Source organism: Pogona vitticeps, chromosome 1, assembly GCF_051106095.1.
Source record: "Pogona vitticeps strain Pit_001003342236 chromosome 1, PviZW2.1, whole genome shotgun sequence".
NCBI classification, from domain to species: domain Eukaryota; kingdom Metazoa; phylum Chordata; class Lepidosauria; order Squamata; family Agamidae; genus Pogona; species Pogona vitticeps.
Genome location: NC_135783.1, coordinates 266,250,600 through 266,265,758, shown reverse-complemented (window position 1 = coordinate 266,265,758; position 15,159 = coordinate 266,250,600). Strand labels below are relative to the sequence as shown.

General features: G+C 40.0%; 1 protein-coding gene and 1 long non-coding RNA gene across 2 annotated transcripts in view; one reads left to right on the top strand and one right to left on the bottom strand.

Annotated features, from left to right (window-relative positions):
- GALNT18 (polypeptide N-acetylgalactosaminyltransferase 18) overlaps window positions 1-15,159 on the top strand; it is a 366,080-nt gene that overhangs the window by 265,932 nt on the left and 84,989 nt on the right. Inside the window, exon 6 of the mRNA XM_020789957.3 lies at window positions 2,257-2,371. Coding sequence (XP_020645616.1) covers window positions 2,257-2,371 — 115 coding nt within the window. The remainder of the gene's footprint in view (window positions 1-2,256; window positions 2,372-15,159) is intronic.
- The window catches only part of LOC144586140 (uncharacterized), a 42,700-nt gene continuing 33,393 nt past the window's right edge, over window positions 5,853-15,159 (bottom strand). Inside the window, exon 2 of the long non-coding RNA XR_013540885.1 lies at window positions 5,853-15,159. This exon is cut by the window's right edge and continues 23,443 nt beyond it. This is a non-coding gene — a long non-coding RNA (uncharacterized LOC144586140).

The following is a 15,159-nucleotide window of genomic DNA, read 5'->3' as shown; positions in this document are numbered from 1 at the left end:
TGTAAAGTGAAGGCTGCACTTTTTCTGTGCATAGAATTACTCTTCTGAAGCATAGTCCTTGGAGGAAGAGAATGAATGGGTGACATTTTCTTCCTGGCATAGTTCACCAGAAATAGTCTCCTGCTCCCAGGATTTGAAATGACATTTGGATAGCATCAGAGAGATACTGATCTACACGAGAAGGAAGGGAGTTTTCAGAGTTTGTGGTTTTAGAACTCTCATAAGCACATCAGGAACAGATGCATCAGTTTATCACAGCTTGATTATCATTGGCCTGGTGAATGCAAAATGGTTTCTCCTCTGCTATAACAACCTCCCGTCTCTTTTAATTAGTACCCTGTTGTCCCCAGCGCTCTTCTGTGGCTCACTTATTGACAAAAAGTGACATTTTTCCTTTTGCCAGCCTGCATGACAAAGTACGAACAAGGGTAAAAGCCAGATTAATTATTCTCTTCTCCACTCCTCTATGAATGTGTAGCGCCTTCTCAACAAGAGTTTGGAGAAGCTACACTTTCTGACTGCAGCTGCCAGAATTCACCTGCTATGTCAGCTGGAAGATCCTGGGAGCTATAGTCTTAAAAAGGTGTTTTTTCCCCCTGAAGCTTTCTTATCAAGCAATTTAAGTACCATCTGGAGTAATCAAACTGGATTCTGCAAAGTGCAAATGCCTACCTGGATCTGAACATTTCTGCACCTGCATAGCAGGATTTCAAGTCACTGCATAGTGGGATATATAGTGTAATGAGTTGCTGACCTAAAGAAGCAATGGAGCTACCAGTGATCTGGACAAGCTGCCACCACCTTCCAGCTGAAATGGCGGTGCAACAGGTTGCATCAGTCAGAAACGTTATGCAGACTACATATGTGAAGACAAGGTGACTCATGGACCAGGAAGCTGGGATGCTGCATCCCAAATTTGTTGAAGGGTAAAGCTTGTGTACATAGGCATCCTTCAGTCTCGAGAGACTATGGTAACATGCTCTGAATCGAGGAGTGTCCTCTCCAGAGCATGAAGCCCGGGTAAGGTAATATGGAGGATAGGCTGTTACCCAAGCAGCAGATCCTCCCTCTCCACATTGCTGAAATGGTCCAATGGAAAGACAAGAGCAAATACAACTGGTTCCAGCAACGTCGCAGGAGTTGGCAGGATGACACATGCTGCCTTCGGGACTCCAGCTCCGGATTTTGCCTCGAGGTTAACTCCTGAAGCCTTTTCCATGAGTGGATATAGCCACAAGGCAGTGGAGGTTTGAAATCTGAATTTTCCTTCTCCTAGATGGGCTGCCTTCCATGGTTGACGAGCCCCACCTACCCGGCCTGCTCTTTAATAGTGCGAAAGTATGATCTGACACTTAAAACTTTCCTGCCTCCCAGGCTTATGCAAATCTAATTTGCTTTCCTATTTACCATATTAAGGCCAGAGATAGAATTTGGGAAAAGGGTCCAGGGTCCTGGGACACGCTCTTTTAAAGCAGAAAGTCCCACCCCTAGGCCCCACCCCCAGGCCATGTGGTGAGGAGACAAAAAGAAAGCCCAGGAAAAAAAAACTCAGCAAGGCATCCATGCAAACATACCTGGCCTTCACCCTCAGCCCAGCTTCCTAAGGAAAAGCTTGTGTAATGGGGAGATAAACAATATCTGCCAACTCTGTGTATTTAACACATGCTGTGAACAGAGCCTATATGTCTACAGTTCATACATAGCATTTGTTTGAGTGTATAGGGATGAGCCTGCATCCCCACCTCTCCATATAATCTTAATGGGGTTACATGGGTGACTTCTTTCAATGGCAGCAAAAATTTGGAGCCCAGAGGGCAAGTAATACAATTAGATCCTAAAGTAAGGTTTATGCCTGCTTAGTATTCATATAGGAAAATGCTGAAAAGTTCCACGTGAACCATTTTGAGTTTCCCAAGAAATGCACAGTGTCAGTATAAGTTTAGTATGGTTGTATTACATATTTTTAAAACAAGTAAAATCTCCCAATGAATTCATTAGTAATGGTAGTAATAGCAGCATATGGGAGTTTCTCATCAGTTACAGAGAGGAACAAGCCAGGTGTGGCTTGTGTCATCCTTTGGTTGGAAAAAACTCCTGTTACTTTTAAAAGGTACATATTTTTAAAAAATGTATCTCATTGATGAAAATGACAACAAAATAGTTTATTTAGGATACCTAAAACTGTGTATACCTGAAATTCACTCTACATTTGCATCCCTGTGTTTTAATGTTTAATCTTGTTGTATTCCATCGTAGGAGCCCTGCGCTGATTGGATGTTTCATAGTGGATAGAGAATATTTCCAAGAAATTGGCCTACTTGATGAAGGCATGGAAGTCTATGGAGGTGAAAATGTGGAACTTGGGATCAGGGTAAGGAGTCAAAAAATGTGTGGGCTTTTCTAGTTGTCCAGGGGTTGGAGTGAGGAAAACAAATACATTGTGGGACAATTCAAAACCAACACGGTAATGTTCAAATTTGAGCCTCATGTCTTATGAGAACCAGATGAGTCTTTGGATAAATTAATTACTACTTTTATTGTAAACAATTATGTTATTTTGTTTATGTACTAGAAAGGTGCAAAAGTAGAAATTAGTGGATGCAAGTAACATGTTCAGTTCCTTTGTTATGAATAGGACTGTGCATGTTCTTCCTCAGGATAGATTATTCAGTTATCAAATAGATACAAGATCCCCCAGAGGCTTTTTATTGATCTGAAAGCTCTGCTATCATGATTCTCCTAATTTATGGACTGGGCACAATGTTACTCCTTAGTGGTTCAGTAAGTAACTTTGCTCCCATCTGGTATACAAACATTGATTGTTTTACTGTTCTGAACATAGTATGTTTTAAATTAATGGGTTCACAAATTAATAGCCCATTTTATTGTGCTGAAAAGAAGATAGATATTTGAGGTCTTGATGCTGTCTCAACATGTCAGAAGAGAGATTGGTTAATCAGTATGTTTGGCATTTGTTCAAGAACTCTCTGAATGAGTTTTTTTCCCCCAGTCCATTATTGTAGAATTTTAATTAAGATGTTTGCTAGTTTGTGATCAGATGTTTTATTGCATGGTGGATAGCTTCTTTGTTCTCCAATATTTCTAACATGGAAGCTCCATGTGTTTATCATAATCAGTCTCTTACCTGTGGTAGTTTAGATGGCCTATTTGAAAATGTAAATCTTTTTTATCTTGCTTCCAGTAAAGCAAAGCAAAGCATGCTGCTTATATACCACCCCATAGTGCTTCAAGCACTCTCTGGGCGGTTTACAAGTTAATTATGCAGGCTACACATTGCCCGCCCCCCAGCGAGCTGGGTACTCATTTTACCGACCTCGGAAGGACAGAAGGCTGAGTCAGCCTTGAGCCGGCTACCTGGGATTGAACCCCAGGTCGTGAGAACAGTTTTGGCTGCAGTACAGCAGTTTAACCACTGTGCCATGAGTCACACAGGATTACATACAGTCATGCAGTGTTACTTGAAATTATGCAACATATTTTGAATTTTGCTTGAAAAAAATTATTTTAAGATTGATATATTGTCCCCTTCAGATAACTAAATGTCTAATGACCAATTGTTCCTAATAATTGTACCGCTGTTTATTCAGAATGATATTAAATTAAAAAGGTATATTGATACATAGGGCTGAGGTACCTTAAGCTCCTATTTAACTGAGGATGGACCTTGTGTCAGGAAAAAAATTATATCTTTAAAATAATAAATCATAATAAATCTCAGAATTTCAGCCACTGAACGAAAACTGCAGTCTGATTTCTTCACCATTAGTAGGCAGTTAGAGAACTTCCTTCAGTCATTCTTATCTCAGTTCTCTTAAATACAGGGACAGCAATATAATTCTCATTAAAATCTTTTATGCTCATTCACTCAGCAGGTTCATGAATAACAGTCTTGTTACCCCTTCACATATTCCCGCCTTGAATAGTTCAGAGAAGCTAGGGGCTATGCCGTGCAGGGACACCCAAGATGGACAGGTCATAGTGGAGAGTTCCGACTAAACGCAATCCACCTGGAGGAGGAACTGGCAAGCCACTCCAGTATCTTTGCCAAGAAAACTCTATGGACAGAAACATCAGGCTAAAAGATATAATGCTGGAAGATGAGCCCCTCAGGTCGGATGGCGTCCAACATGCTACTGAGGAAGAGCAGAGGACAAGGACAAGTAGCTCCAGAGCTAATGAAGTTGTTGGCCCAAAGCCAAAAGGATGCTCAGCTGCGGATGCACGTGGAAGTGAAAGGAAAGTCTGATGCTGCAAAGGAAAATACTGCATAGGAACCTGGAATGTAAGATCTATGAACCTTGGTAAGCTGGATGTGGTCAAACAGGAGATGGCAAGAATAAACATTGGCATCCTGAGCATCAGTAAACTAAAATGGACAGGAATGGACAAATTCAATTCAGATGATTATCATATCTACTATTGTGGGCAAGAATCCCATGGAAGAAATGGAGTAGCCCTCATAGTCAACAAAAGAGTGGGGAAAACTGTACTGGGATACAATCTCAAAAATGATAGAATGATTTTAATATGAATCCAAGGCAGACCTTTCAACCTCACAGTAATCCAAGTTTATGCATCAACAACCGATGCTGAAGAGGCTGAAATTGACAAATTCTATGAAGACTTACAACACCTTCTAGAACTGACACGAAAGAAAGATGTTCTTGTCATTGTAGGGGACTGAAGTGCTATAGTGGGGAGTCAAGAGCTAAAAGGAACAACAGGGAAGTTTGGCCTTAGAGTTCAAACCAAAAGAGGACAAAGGCTAATAGAGTTTTATCAAAAGAACAAGCTGGTCATCAAGATCAGTCTGCATACCAATCCCAAAGAAGGGCAATGCCAAAGAATGCTCCAACTACTGCACAATTGCACTCATTTCAGACACTAGAAGTGTATGCTCAAAATCTTTCAAGGTAGGCTTCAACAGTAAGTGCACCGAGAACTCCCAAAAGTACAAGCTGGATTTCGAAGGGGCAGAGGAACTAGAGACCAAATTGCTAGCATGTACTGGATTATGGAGAAAGCCAGAGAGTTCTACTTCTGCTTCATTGACTACACATAAGCCTTTGACTATGTGGCAAGTTCTTAAAGAAATGGGAGTGCCTGACCACCTTAGCTACCTCCTGAGAAAAATATATGTGGGACAGGAAGCAACAGTTAGAACTGGATATGGAACAACTGAATGGCTCAAAATTGGGAAAGGAGTACAACAAGGCTGTATATTGCCTCCCTGTTTATTTAACTTATATGCAGAATACATCATGTGAAAGACAGGATTGGATGAATCCCAAATTAGAATTAAGATTGCCGGAAGAAATATCAACAACCTCAGATATGCAGATGATAACACTCTGATGGCAGAAAGTGAGGAGGAATTAAAAAACCTCTTAATGAGGGTGAAAGAGGAGAGCACAAAAATGGTCTCAAGCGCAACATCAAGAAAACTAAGATCATGGCCACTGGTCCCATCACCTCCTGGCAAACAGAAGGGAAAGATATGGAGGCAGTGACAGATTTTACTTTCTTGGACTCCCTGATCACTGCAGATGGTGACAGCAGCCACAAAATTAAAAGACGCCTGCTTCTTGGGAGGAAAGTGATGACAAGCCTCGACAGCATCTTAAAAAGCAGAGACATTACCTTGCTGACAAAGGTCTGCATAGTCAAAGCTATGGTTTTTCCTGTAGCAATGTATGGAAATGAGAGCTGGAGGCTGACCGCTGAAAAATTAATGCTTTTCATTTGTGGTGCTGGAGGAGACTCTTGAGTCCCCTGGATTACAAGGAGAACAAACCTATCCATTTTGCAGGAAATCAACCCTGAGTGCTCACTGGAAGGACAGATTGTGAAGCTGAGGTTCCAATACTTTGGCCATCTCATGAGAAGAGAAGACTCCCTGGAAAAGACGCTGAAGTTAGGAAAGTGTGAAGGAAAGAGGAGAAGGGGATGACAGAGGACGAGGTGGTTGGACAGTGTCATTGATGCTACCAACATAAATTTGACCCAACTCCAGGAGGCAGTGGAAGACAGGAGGGCCTGGCATGCTCTGGTCCATTGGTTCACGAAGAGTCAGACACAATTTAACAACTAAAGAACAACAAGTTGTTACAACCTTCAAAAATCTAGGATGGAAAACTTTTACACAAGTTATTAGTGTTTCAATATGTTGGCAGCTTTAAGTCTTTGGCGCAGCAAAAAATTTAAAAAAATAAAAAACCCCCAAATAAGAGTTTATACAGGTTATTTTATATGAATTTTATATGGTAATAGTCCAATCTTAAGATACAGTTTATTTTAGTTGAGGTCTGTATCAGTCCACTTTCAGTCTCCTTCTCATTAAATGCCAATGAAGTCACCATAGATAGGTACTTATTTCTGAGTTTTTTAATTATTTATTTATTTTTTAAAAATACTTCACCTTTCTCTTTAAAAAAGATCCAAGTTGGCTTGCATCATTAAAAAGACAATATTTAGAAACAAACAAACAAAAAAGAATAAGTATACAGAGTACACAATTTTTTAAAAGCAGCCAGGTGCAACAATCCATTTTAAAAATCCCTCTCAGACAGCCAGTCAGAAAGGGAAAGTTTGCCTGAAGAGAAAAGTCTTTGTCTGCTTGTTGAAGGACAGCAAAGATGGGGCCAGTCTGGCCTCCTGTAGGAGGGAGCTCCAGAGTCTGGGAGTATCGACAGAGAAAAACCCCTCCATGTCCCCACCAATTGTTCCTGTGAGGGTGGTGGGACCAAGAGAAAAGCCACCCCTGATTATCTCTGGGCAGGCTCATAAAGAGAGATGGAGTACTTGAAAAAATTGTTTCTTATTGTTGCAACATCTGCCTTTGCATTGGAATAAGCTTTTTAACTAGCCAAAGCAAAAATATATCTAAGCATGTATCCAAGTAAGTATAACTAACTATAACAAGGTAACTGTAACTTCTCTGATTTGAATAAAAATTTAGATGGTTGTCGATCATAGAAGAGCACTTTGATTGTGCCTAAATAATGCATTAACTACATTTCCCCCTTTTCTATAACATTAGGAAACCTATATTGGAATTTAGCTAAAATTCTCTAAAGAACAAGAAATAACTACTTTAATGTCATCACCTCCTTAAACTCTACTTCAGTGTGCATATACCTTTCTTGAATATACATGAAAGTTCTTTCAGTACATTATGCATGTACCCTTAAAAAGACAACTTCCTTACAAAACGCAATCCTATCCTTTCATGATAATTGGTTTGATGAAAGTTTTTATCTAAACTCTCTGTGATTCCTTCTCTATCCATTATAATTCCTTTCTAAATCATTTTTCATCATATTGCTCTATTCTTTATCACATGTATATAATTTTTAACAAATGCAAACCAAATTTTGGGCAGTATCAGACCAATGATAAAAATTAGAATACTTCTTGGAAATCAAGTATTACAGGAATCAAATATGTTTAATGAACCAACACATGAACCAACACCCTCTTTTGAAATGGAGAATACTAGTTCATGTAAAAGCACATGCCATTAAGTGTATCCAGTAACTTAAAAATTAAAACTAAAAATCACTCTTATTTAATCTCAAAAAGTAATTAATTCAATCAGACCAATCAAATAACATTAATCAATCTGGTCTCAGTCTTTTTGTTGTTGTTGTTGCTTTGACTCCAAAGCTTCCAAACCATCCAAAATATGTTTCAGGAATTTATGATTTCAGATCGAGAGAATATAAAAATTCACTTTCAGTGAATGAGAAAATTCACTCTCAATAGTGTAACTCTCTGCAGAACATTTTTTTTCACTTTTATTGATCTTGTTGACCTCCAGGTTATCTTTAACTTTCCCTTCAAGTTGTTCCTCTGGATGTTCAGATTGTATTTCTAACTTCATTGAATTTGAGGGAGAGTGCGATGATGTAATAAGAACAGACTGTTCAGTGTGGTCTATTGTGTCCTCTTCTGACTGGCCAGATCAGAACAGACACACAGCCCCTTACATATCCAGTATCACCACAATCAGTGTTGGCACCTGTCTGTCATTTCTTTCTCTTTTCCTACTATGAGAAACTTGAAGTTTTCATTGTATTATTTTCCCCTTGACTACACATAAAGAAAGAGGAAGTCAGTATTTGTAATACTCAGGGCACAGAACCTGTGCTTTCTGGCTCAGAAATATAATGGATTAGAAAATGAACTCCTGTAGCAATATATGACAATGCAAAACTGGAATCAAGCACCTACTACACAGTGAGGCATGGCCGAACAGCCGGAAGAAGACCCAGTTTGATGTGACAGCTCCTAGGATTACTGACTGATGGAAGTCTTGGGGCCTATAAGGATCCAAACATAGGATTGGAGAGATGTGTTACAATAATGGAGATCAGTGAGTCCGACAAGAGCAACACAAAAAACGGTTGTGACTTGGTTGCACAAAGGACCTACTACCCAAGTTTACTTCATATTTACAATGTTTCATGCATGCCACAAATGGTTAGGAAAGTAATTAGACAGTAATCTAGGGCACTCAGGCACTCAGGTTTTCCCATTTATTTTAAGGCTGAAGATATTGATTGAATAATGAGTTCATATAATCAAACAATTTCAGTTCCATTCAATGCCATTAGTTAATTAGCAACTATTCTTTTATCTTTTTTTTGTCTCTCTACGTTTCTCTTCCAGAAATGTAATACTGACTGATTTTTTAAGGCTAAGTGAAAATATTCTTAGTGAATTATCATCATCATAATCTTAGAACTACAGAGCTGGAAGGGACCCTAGAGATAATCAAGTCCATTTCCTGATAGGAAGGGACAACGGGGAATAGAAATCCCAACCTCTGTCTTCCACTGAGCTATCCAAAACACTAGATTGGCTGGAATCATTTTAGAAAAATTAATGTATGACTATACACTGCTAAGATTGATTACACATTGTTGATGTTTGCTGTCTGTAGCTCTTTAGATCACCAACATAGAAGTCATGATCTCTAGCCATACTCCAGAAGGCCACAGTGCATTCCAAACCATAGGCAGTGACAAATTTCTTTGTATTGGCAGTATTAGGTTTTCCAACTTAGTTGTTTTTCCTCCATATACTGCAGGCCTTGTTTGTAAAGATCTGCTGCTCTAAAATTTTCAGGCTTCTGAGAGATCCTTTCCCATCAGCAGATCTGAGAAATTCATCTGAATTGTGAATGATTGTGGAGGCTGTTGCACCTGAGGGCAACCATACAGTCAAAAGAGATCACACCTGCCCCATTTCATACCACTGTGGAACCAGTCCCTTCCTTCCTCCTAAAAGTGGCTTTGCTCCTAAAAAAGGAAAGAGGTTGTTTTAAGCTGCAATTGTGCCCTGGTGGATTCAAAAAGAAAAATCATCCTTTTTTAAAAAAAAATTTAAAATCAGAGTTCCTCAAGTAGCCTGGAGCTGCACAGATAAGCTTTGGGATCCATATGCTGCCCATGGGCCTTAGAGTGTTCCCACACCTGACTTCTTGGATATTATTTTTCCCATGTTAAAACATTTGCACAAGAGGATGTATGCATGCATGGACACACCCACTTCTCTGCAGGAGAAGATCTGTAGAGCTAGCTGTCTTCCAAAATAATGTGTCCACCAGTTGTCATCTTTTCACTGAAAATTTTTTTCTAAAAATGGGAAAGAATCCCAGATATCTTCCAAACATTGTATAAACAATGTCCTCTCCCCTATACTAGTGGACAATAGAATATTTCCAACATGATCTGCATTTTCTTGGTCACAGAGGCTGTTATATTAGGAAAGGATGATAAAAGATTACAGCTTCTTTGGTTACATGGTGTGGCATGAGAAGTGGATCCAATCATTGGATGACCCACCTGACAGCCAATAGCCTAGCCTGACTCTGGAGAGCAGTGGATTGACACCTGTTTTTGAGTATGACCTCAGGTGCAAGACCACTATAGGAACCAATTTAGCAGGTTGTGGGGGTTGTGGTGAGCTGGGCATGCTCTGTCAGTTCTCCGCTGGGATCCTCTTGCTGGAGCAGCTTTCACAGTTGGAGTTCTGCATGGGTAAATATTGAACAGGATACTGGACGGGAAATAGTAAAACTACTCCAAGTATAATGTTGAAGCGTGAAAGCATATAGTAAAACTCTTTTTACTCTAGCATGATTCTTTTTCTCTTTATTTGTTAAAGTTGAAGCGTTAGCATAAAAGAAGAGAGAGAGTGCTAATAAAACAAATGAGAGATTCAAACATCTTCTGTAGCTGTAACAAAAGGGTCAGGAGTCAGAAATCCCTAAAAGCTGGTTTTTCCATTTGAACTTTTGTGCTATGCTTCATAATAGGTGACACTTTGATTTTGAGCTTAAAGTCTTCTTATGTCTTTACTCTGGCAAGGAGTTTGATCAATGGTACCCATGCGACTTTATGGCAATTTACATGACAGAATACAGCCCCAGAGGTCTCAAATAATACACTGACCAGTCAGTTCATCTTGCCCTATGCTGAATTTAACTGCAGAAAATCATATTGATGGACAAGCCTAGAGAAAAGAACAGGCCATTTTGTAATTGAAATGTTGAGGTATGTTGCTTCCCTTAAATAAGACTCAATATTGCTTTAATTCACTCCCTTTCTCTTTTCCCTCTGGAGAAGCCCATTTTGACCTACATAAAAGTATATCCATCTCTAAAATGCCATTGTGTGGAATGGTTTGCCTAGTTTATCTACTTCTGTTCTTAAAAAAATCCAATTTCAAGTTACATCAGAACAAATTACAATGCCATAGTGGACAGATAATCCTAGCAATGTATCACCTACTTCTCATATACAGCTCAGAATGAACATAAATATTACCAGGAAATATAAATATTTGCAATACAGCCTTTAAAAGAAGAATAACATGTTTAAAAAATGCAAAGGCTTTCTGTCTGAAAAGAAATCCTCAGATTAAGACCTTGAACCTCATTCCACCACATGAGAAGACCCCCAAATGGAATGCAAGGCTCAGAGGGAAGACTTCACATGAGGAGCTACTTCCCCAGGAGCAAGCAGTCTCTTTAAGAGCAAAAATCTGCTCATGGGAGACCTAAAGCTTAATGGTCCAAATCTGAGGTTTAAATGTGATCCTGGCAGTTGTTGTTGTTCAATTGTTTAATCATGTCCGACTCTTCGTGACCCCATGGACCACAGCATGCCAGGCACTCCTGTCTTCCGTTGCCTCCCGGAATTGGGTCAAAGTCATGTTGGTCGCTTCGATGACCCTGTCCAACCATCTCATCCTCTGTCGTGCCCTTCTCCTCTTGCCTTCACACTTTCCCAACACCAGGGTCTTTTCCAGGGAGTCTTCTCTTCTCATGAGATGGCCAAAGTATTGGAACCTCAGCTTCAGGATCTGTCCTTCCAGTGAGCACTCAGGGTTGATTTGATTTGATCCTGGCAGTAGCAACATACAAACGTTTGTTATATCGAAGCTCTGTGCAAGTCATTGGTCCTAAGAAATATTGTCCTGGCACTGTTACGTATTTTATAAGAAAAATCTAATAAACATTTTATAAATTGGCACCATCACTTTAAATCAGGGATTGGAAATTTCTGAGGGGCTATTTTTGCCATCCTTGGGCCCTGGAACTTCTTCTAGAAGATTTATTCACCTATATATCAGGACTGTGATTTCTAGCAATAGCAGTGGCTCCCTCTGTTCTGGGCTCTGTGTCCCTAATAATCATGGCGTTTCATCCCCAACCTACAAGCTGTCCTTCATTCTTGCCTATGTACAAGGAATTCTGGAATGGCCACTTTTTGAGAATTTCACACAAGCAGGCAGAAATCCCTGTCTCTCAAACTAAAATCCTAGTTTAATTGTACAATCATACACATCCACACTGTCCGAGAAAAGGACCTGGGCCAGGAAAGCACTGTTGAAAGTCTTCAACAGTTTTACTCTAGCATTGGCTTTGGCATCTCTCAAAGCATCTGTACATAGGTATACAGATACAGAGTTAATAAAGCTTCCCTGAACTTCCGCAAGCACAGTTTATAATTTAGATTTAGTTTTTCCGTCATGGTAACCGTGGTTGCATTGCGTCTCCTCTTCCAAGATATTTGGAGTTTGATGAAGTCCCATCTTCCAATGCACAATCACTGGAGGGCAGAAGCAATTAAAATCAATGGTATTTATGTCCTTGTGAACACCACCAGCCCTGCCTAATGTAGGGACAGTGGGCTGGGTAGCCTCAGACATAGTTTCCATGAGTTCCACACTGTTGTTACAATCAAAATTTAGGCTTATTAAGTGGCTACAAAAACAGTGGGCCCGCCTCCCTCAACTAGCCCTTTTAGTCCTCCGGGCAACTGAGTTTCTGACACTAGACCCCTGGACAGTGCCCCTTCTTCTTGGCCCCAGTTAGCTCTACTAGAGTGGTCTGGCTCCCAGTCTCGAGCATGCACACAGGCACTAGTACAGTCCCAGTCTGTCCATCTCCCTTCAGAGATGGCCTGTACATATAAGGGGTATCTGCTGTGGCTCCATTGCCTTTCCTTCTGGGATTTGCGCCACCCGCACCACTGCTATATCAGAGTTGGAGCAGTTGTTCCATTGGGCACCATAGACACCAGGTGGAAGTAGACTGAGAAGGGTGTATAGGAGGACTGGAACAGCAGCGGGCAAGGGAGACAGCTCTCCCGGGACACTAGTAGTGAACTCTTCACAGTCCTATTAGATATACTTGGGATTGTGTCCTTGGTTTATTCCTCTGCTGGCCTGCTCCATTTGCATGTGTCTTGAGCTGAAAATAGTCTCCTTGTATTATTTTAACACCTTGGCTTAAAATGTGCTAATTACTAAGGCATTATTTCTGTCATGTGTCCAAAAGGACCAGACAGATTATGCCAGCGGTTTCACAAACTTTGTTAAAAAAAAAGCTGCCAGAATGTCAACAAACAATGTAATATAAAGAACTAAAAGGAGCTTTATGGGCAACACATGGGAGTTTTTCATCAAAAACAAGCTTCTACTGTCAGCCCTCAGTTGCAACATGTTTTTGGAGCCTGCTGTGTTAATCACCTAGAATCTGTGATGGGCATAGCTCAATATGGTCAATTTTACTGGGACTGGGGAGGGTGGGAGAAAGCAATCCTCTCTGTACCGTCACACACAGAGAGAAGGTAGAAACAAGTATCATTCAACCTATCTATTTATTTATGTATTTTAAAGATTGCAGACAAAATCATCCTTCTCTGCCTGGCCACTAAACATATTTTCCTTTCATTAATCCATCTTGATAACTGTTGAAATAGTTTCTCATTTCTCCTCCTCTTCCTCCTCCTCCTTCTTCATTATGATTAGCAGCAGCAGCAACATCTTTTTATTTGCATCCCACTTTATCTATTTATTTGTCTCCCACTTTTCCATAAAGAGCCCCCAAAGCAGCTCACAACGTATTTTATAACAACATTGGAAATGGTTACAAATAACCATTGCATCAAAAAATAAACACCCGATAAAATAATGGTTGAAATCTAGTAGTAAGTTGCAGCTAGACTTGACCAATTGAATCAGTGGAATTAACAAAGGAATTGACTCACCAAATCCCTACTGATTCAATGGGCCTACTCTAGTAGTGACTTACTACTGCGCTTCAGCCATTGAATAATACAGTATTCAATAAAATACAAGTAAATATATTATGTTGATCAATTTAAACAAGAAAGAACCTCCAGCATATGTAAAGATATGCCAGAGACAAGTCCACAGAGATCACAATTTGATCACAATTCTTCCCACTTTTTGCATTGTGGAAGCACAGAATTGTAGATTTGAAAGGGATAATGAATGATCTTCTGGACTAAGCCCCTGCCAAGGTAAGGTAAGATACGCACAGCTATAGCATTACTGACAGATGGTCATGTGAGTTCCGTTTAAAAGCCTTCAGTGAAGAGGAGCTCCACTATCAAACAGCTCTTCCTGTGGGAACTTCCTCCTAATCTTCTGTATAATAGCCCTTTTGATATCTGGAAATCCTTGGGTCTCATCTTGCAGTCCCTTGCCTGTCTCTCCCTTGGGGAAGCAGAAATTGCCAGTCCCCTTTCAAACCATTCACTCACAAATATGAACAAATGTCTGGTTTGAAAGGGGACAGCAATTTCTCTAAGTACCCATCTTCTCCAAGCACCCATTCCAGCCTTGTTTTGTTATGACTTGTTTCCCCCCCCCTTATTGTGCACAGTAACATGCTGTAAGGAAGCAGTTCACATCCTGCAGAAATCAGACCACTTGTGCTGTACTTCCTCCATGCTGCTTGAATAATATTTGCCTTGACAAAACATTTTGCAGACTTATGGCATTAATAGCTCGGAGCGCTTATGAATAATAATTAATGTATGATGTATGCATCAAATATATTATTTATGAATGCATAATTATACCGTATATTGTAGGCAGCTTTGATTACTGTTATTTCTAGTTTATGAAAATGAAGTTATTATGGCCTCTGAACATGTAAACATAACTAGAATAGAATGCAAATAACTATAAAATCAGTTGTGCGCATCAGTACCACAAAACAAAAGCAGCCTATCCTATACAGTTTATAGTTTATAGAAGGAAAGGACATTGCAAAAGCAGTTTGTTCATAAATAGATAATCATATACACAAACAAAGCAACAGCAACAGAAATCCCATGAATTATCATTTGTACTATTAGGCCCTCTCCCCTTTCAGTATTTCGGCTTCAGTGATAGGAGACTGAGGGTGTGATCTTCCACTTTTATAACTTCTTTTCCATCAAGGAATAGTCCCTGTCTTATTCTCAACACACACCCCTGGTCCCATTGCTATCCTCTTTCCACCAGGTATGCTAACAATCCTTTTCCATTCTTCTGCTCACTCATCCTGCTGTGCTTCAAATCACCTGTTCCTCTGGATCCATTGGGTAGTTGGTGAGAAGGGGGTGAATTCTTACCGAGGTTTGACTGGCCTTATGCTGATCAACATATCACAGGTTTGATTCCAAGGGTAGACAAAAGGAGTAAATCTATAAACAGAGCAAGCTTTTATCCTACAGAAGCTTCTGCTCATGGAATAGAGAAAAGGAAATTATATCACTCACCTTTCCTCCTGCCTCTTCCAGCTCCCCCACTGTTCCACTGTACCCTCTGAAA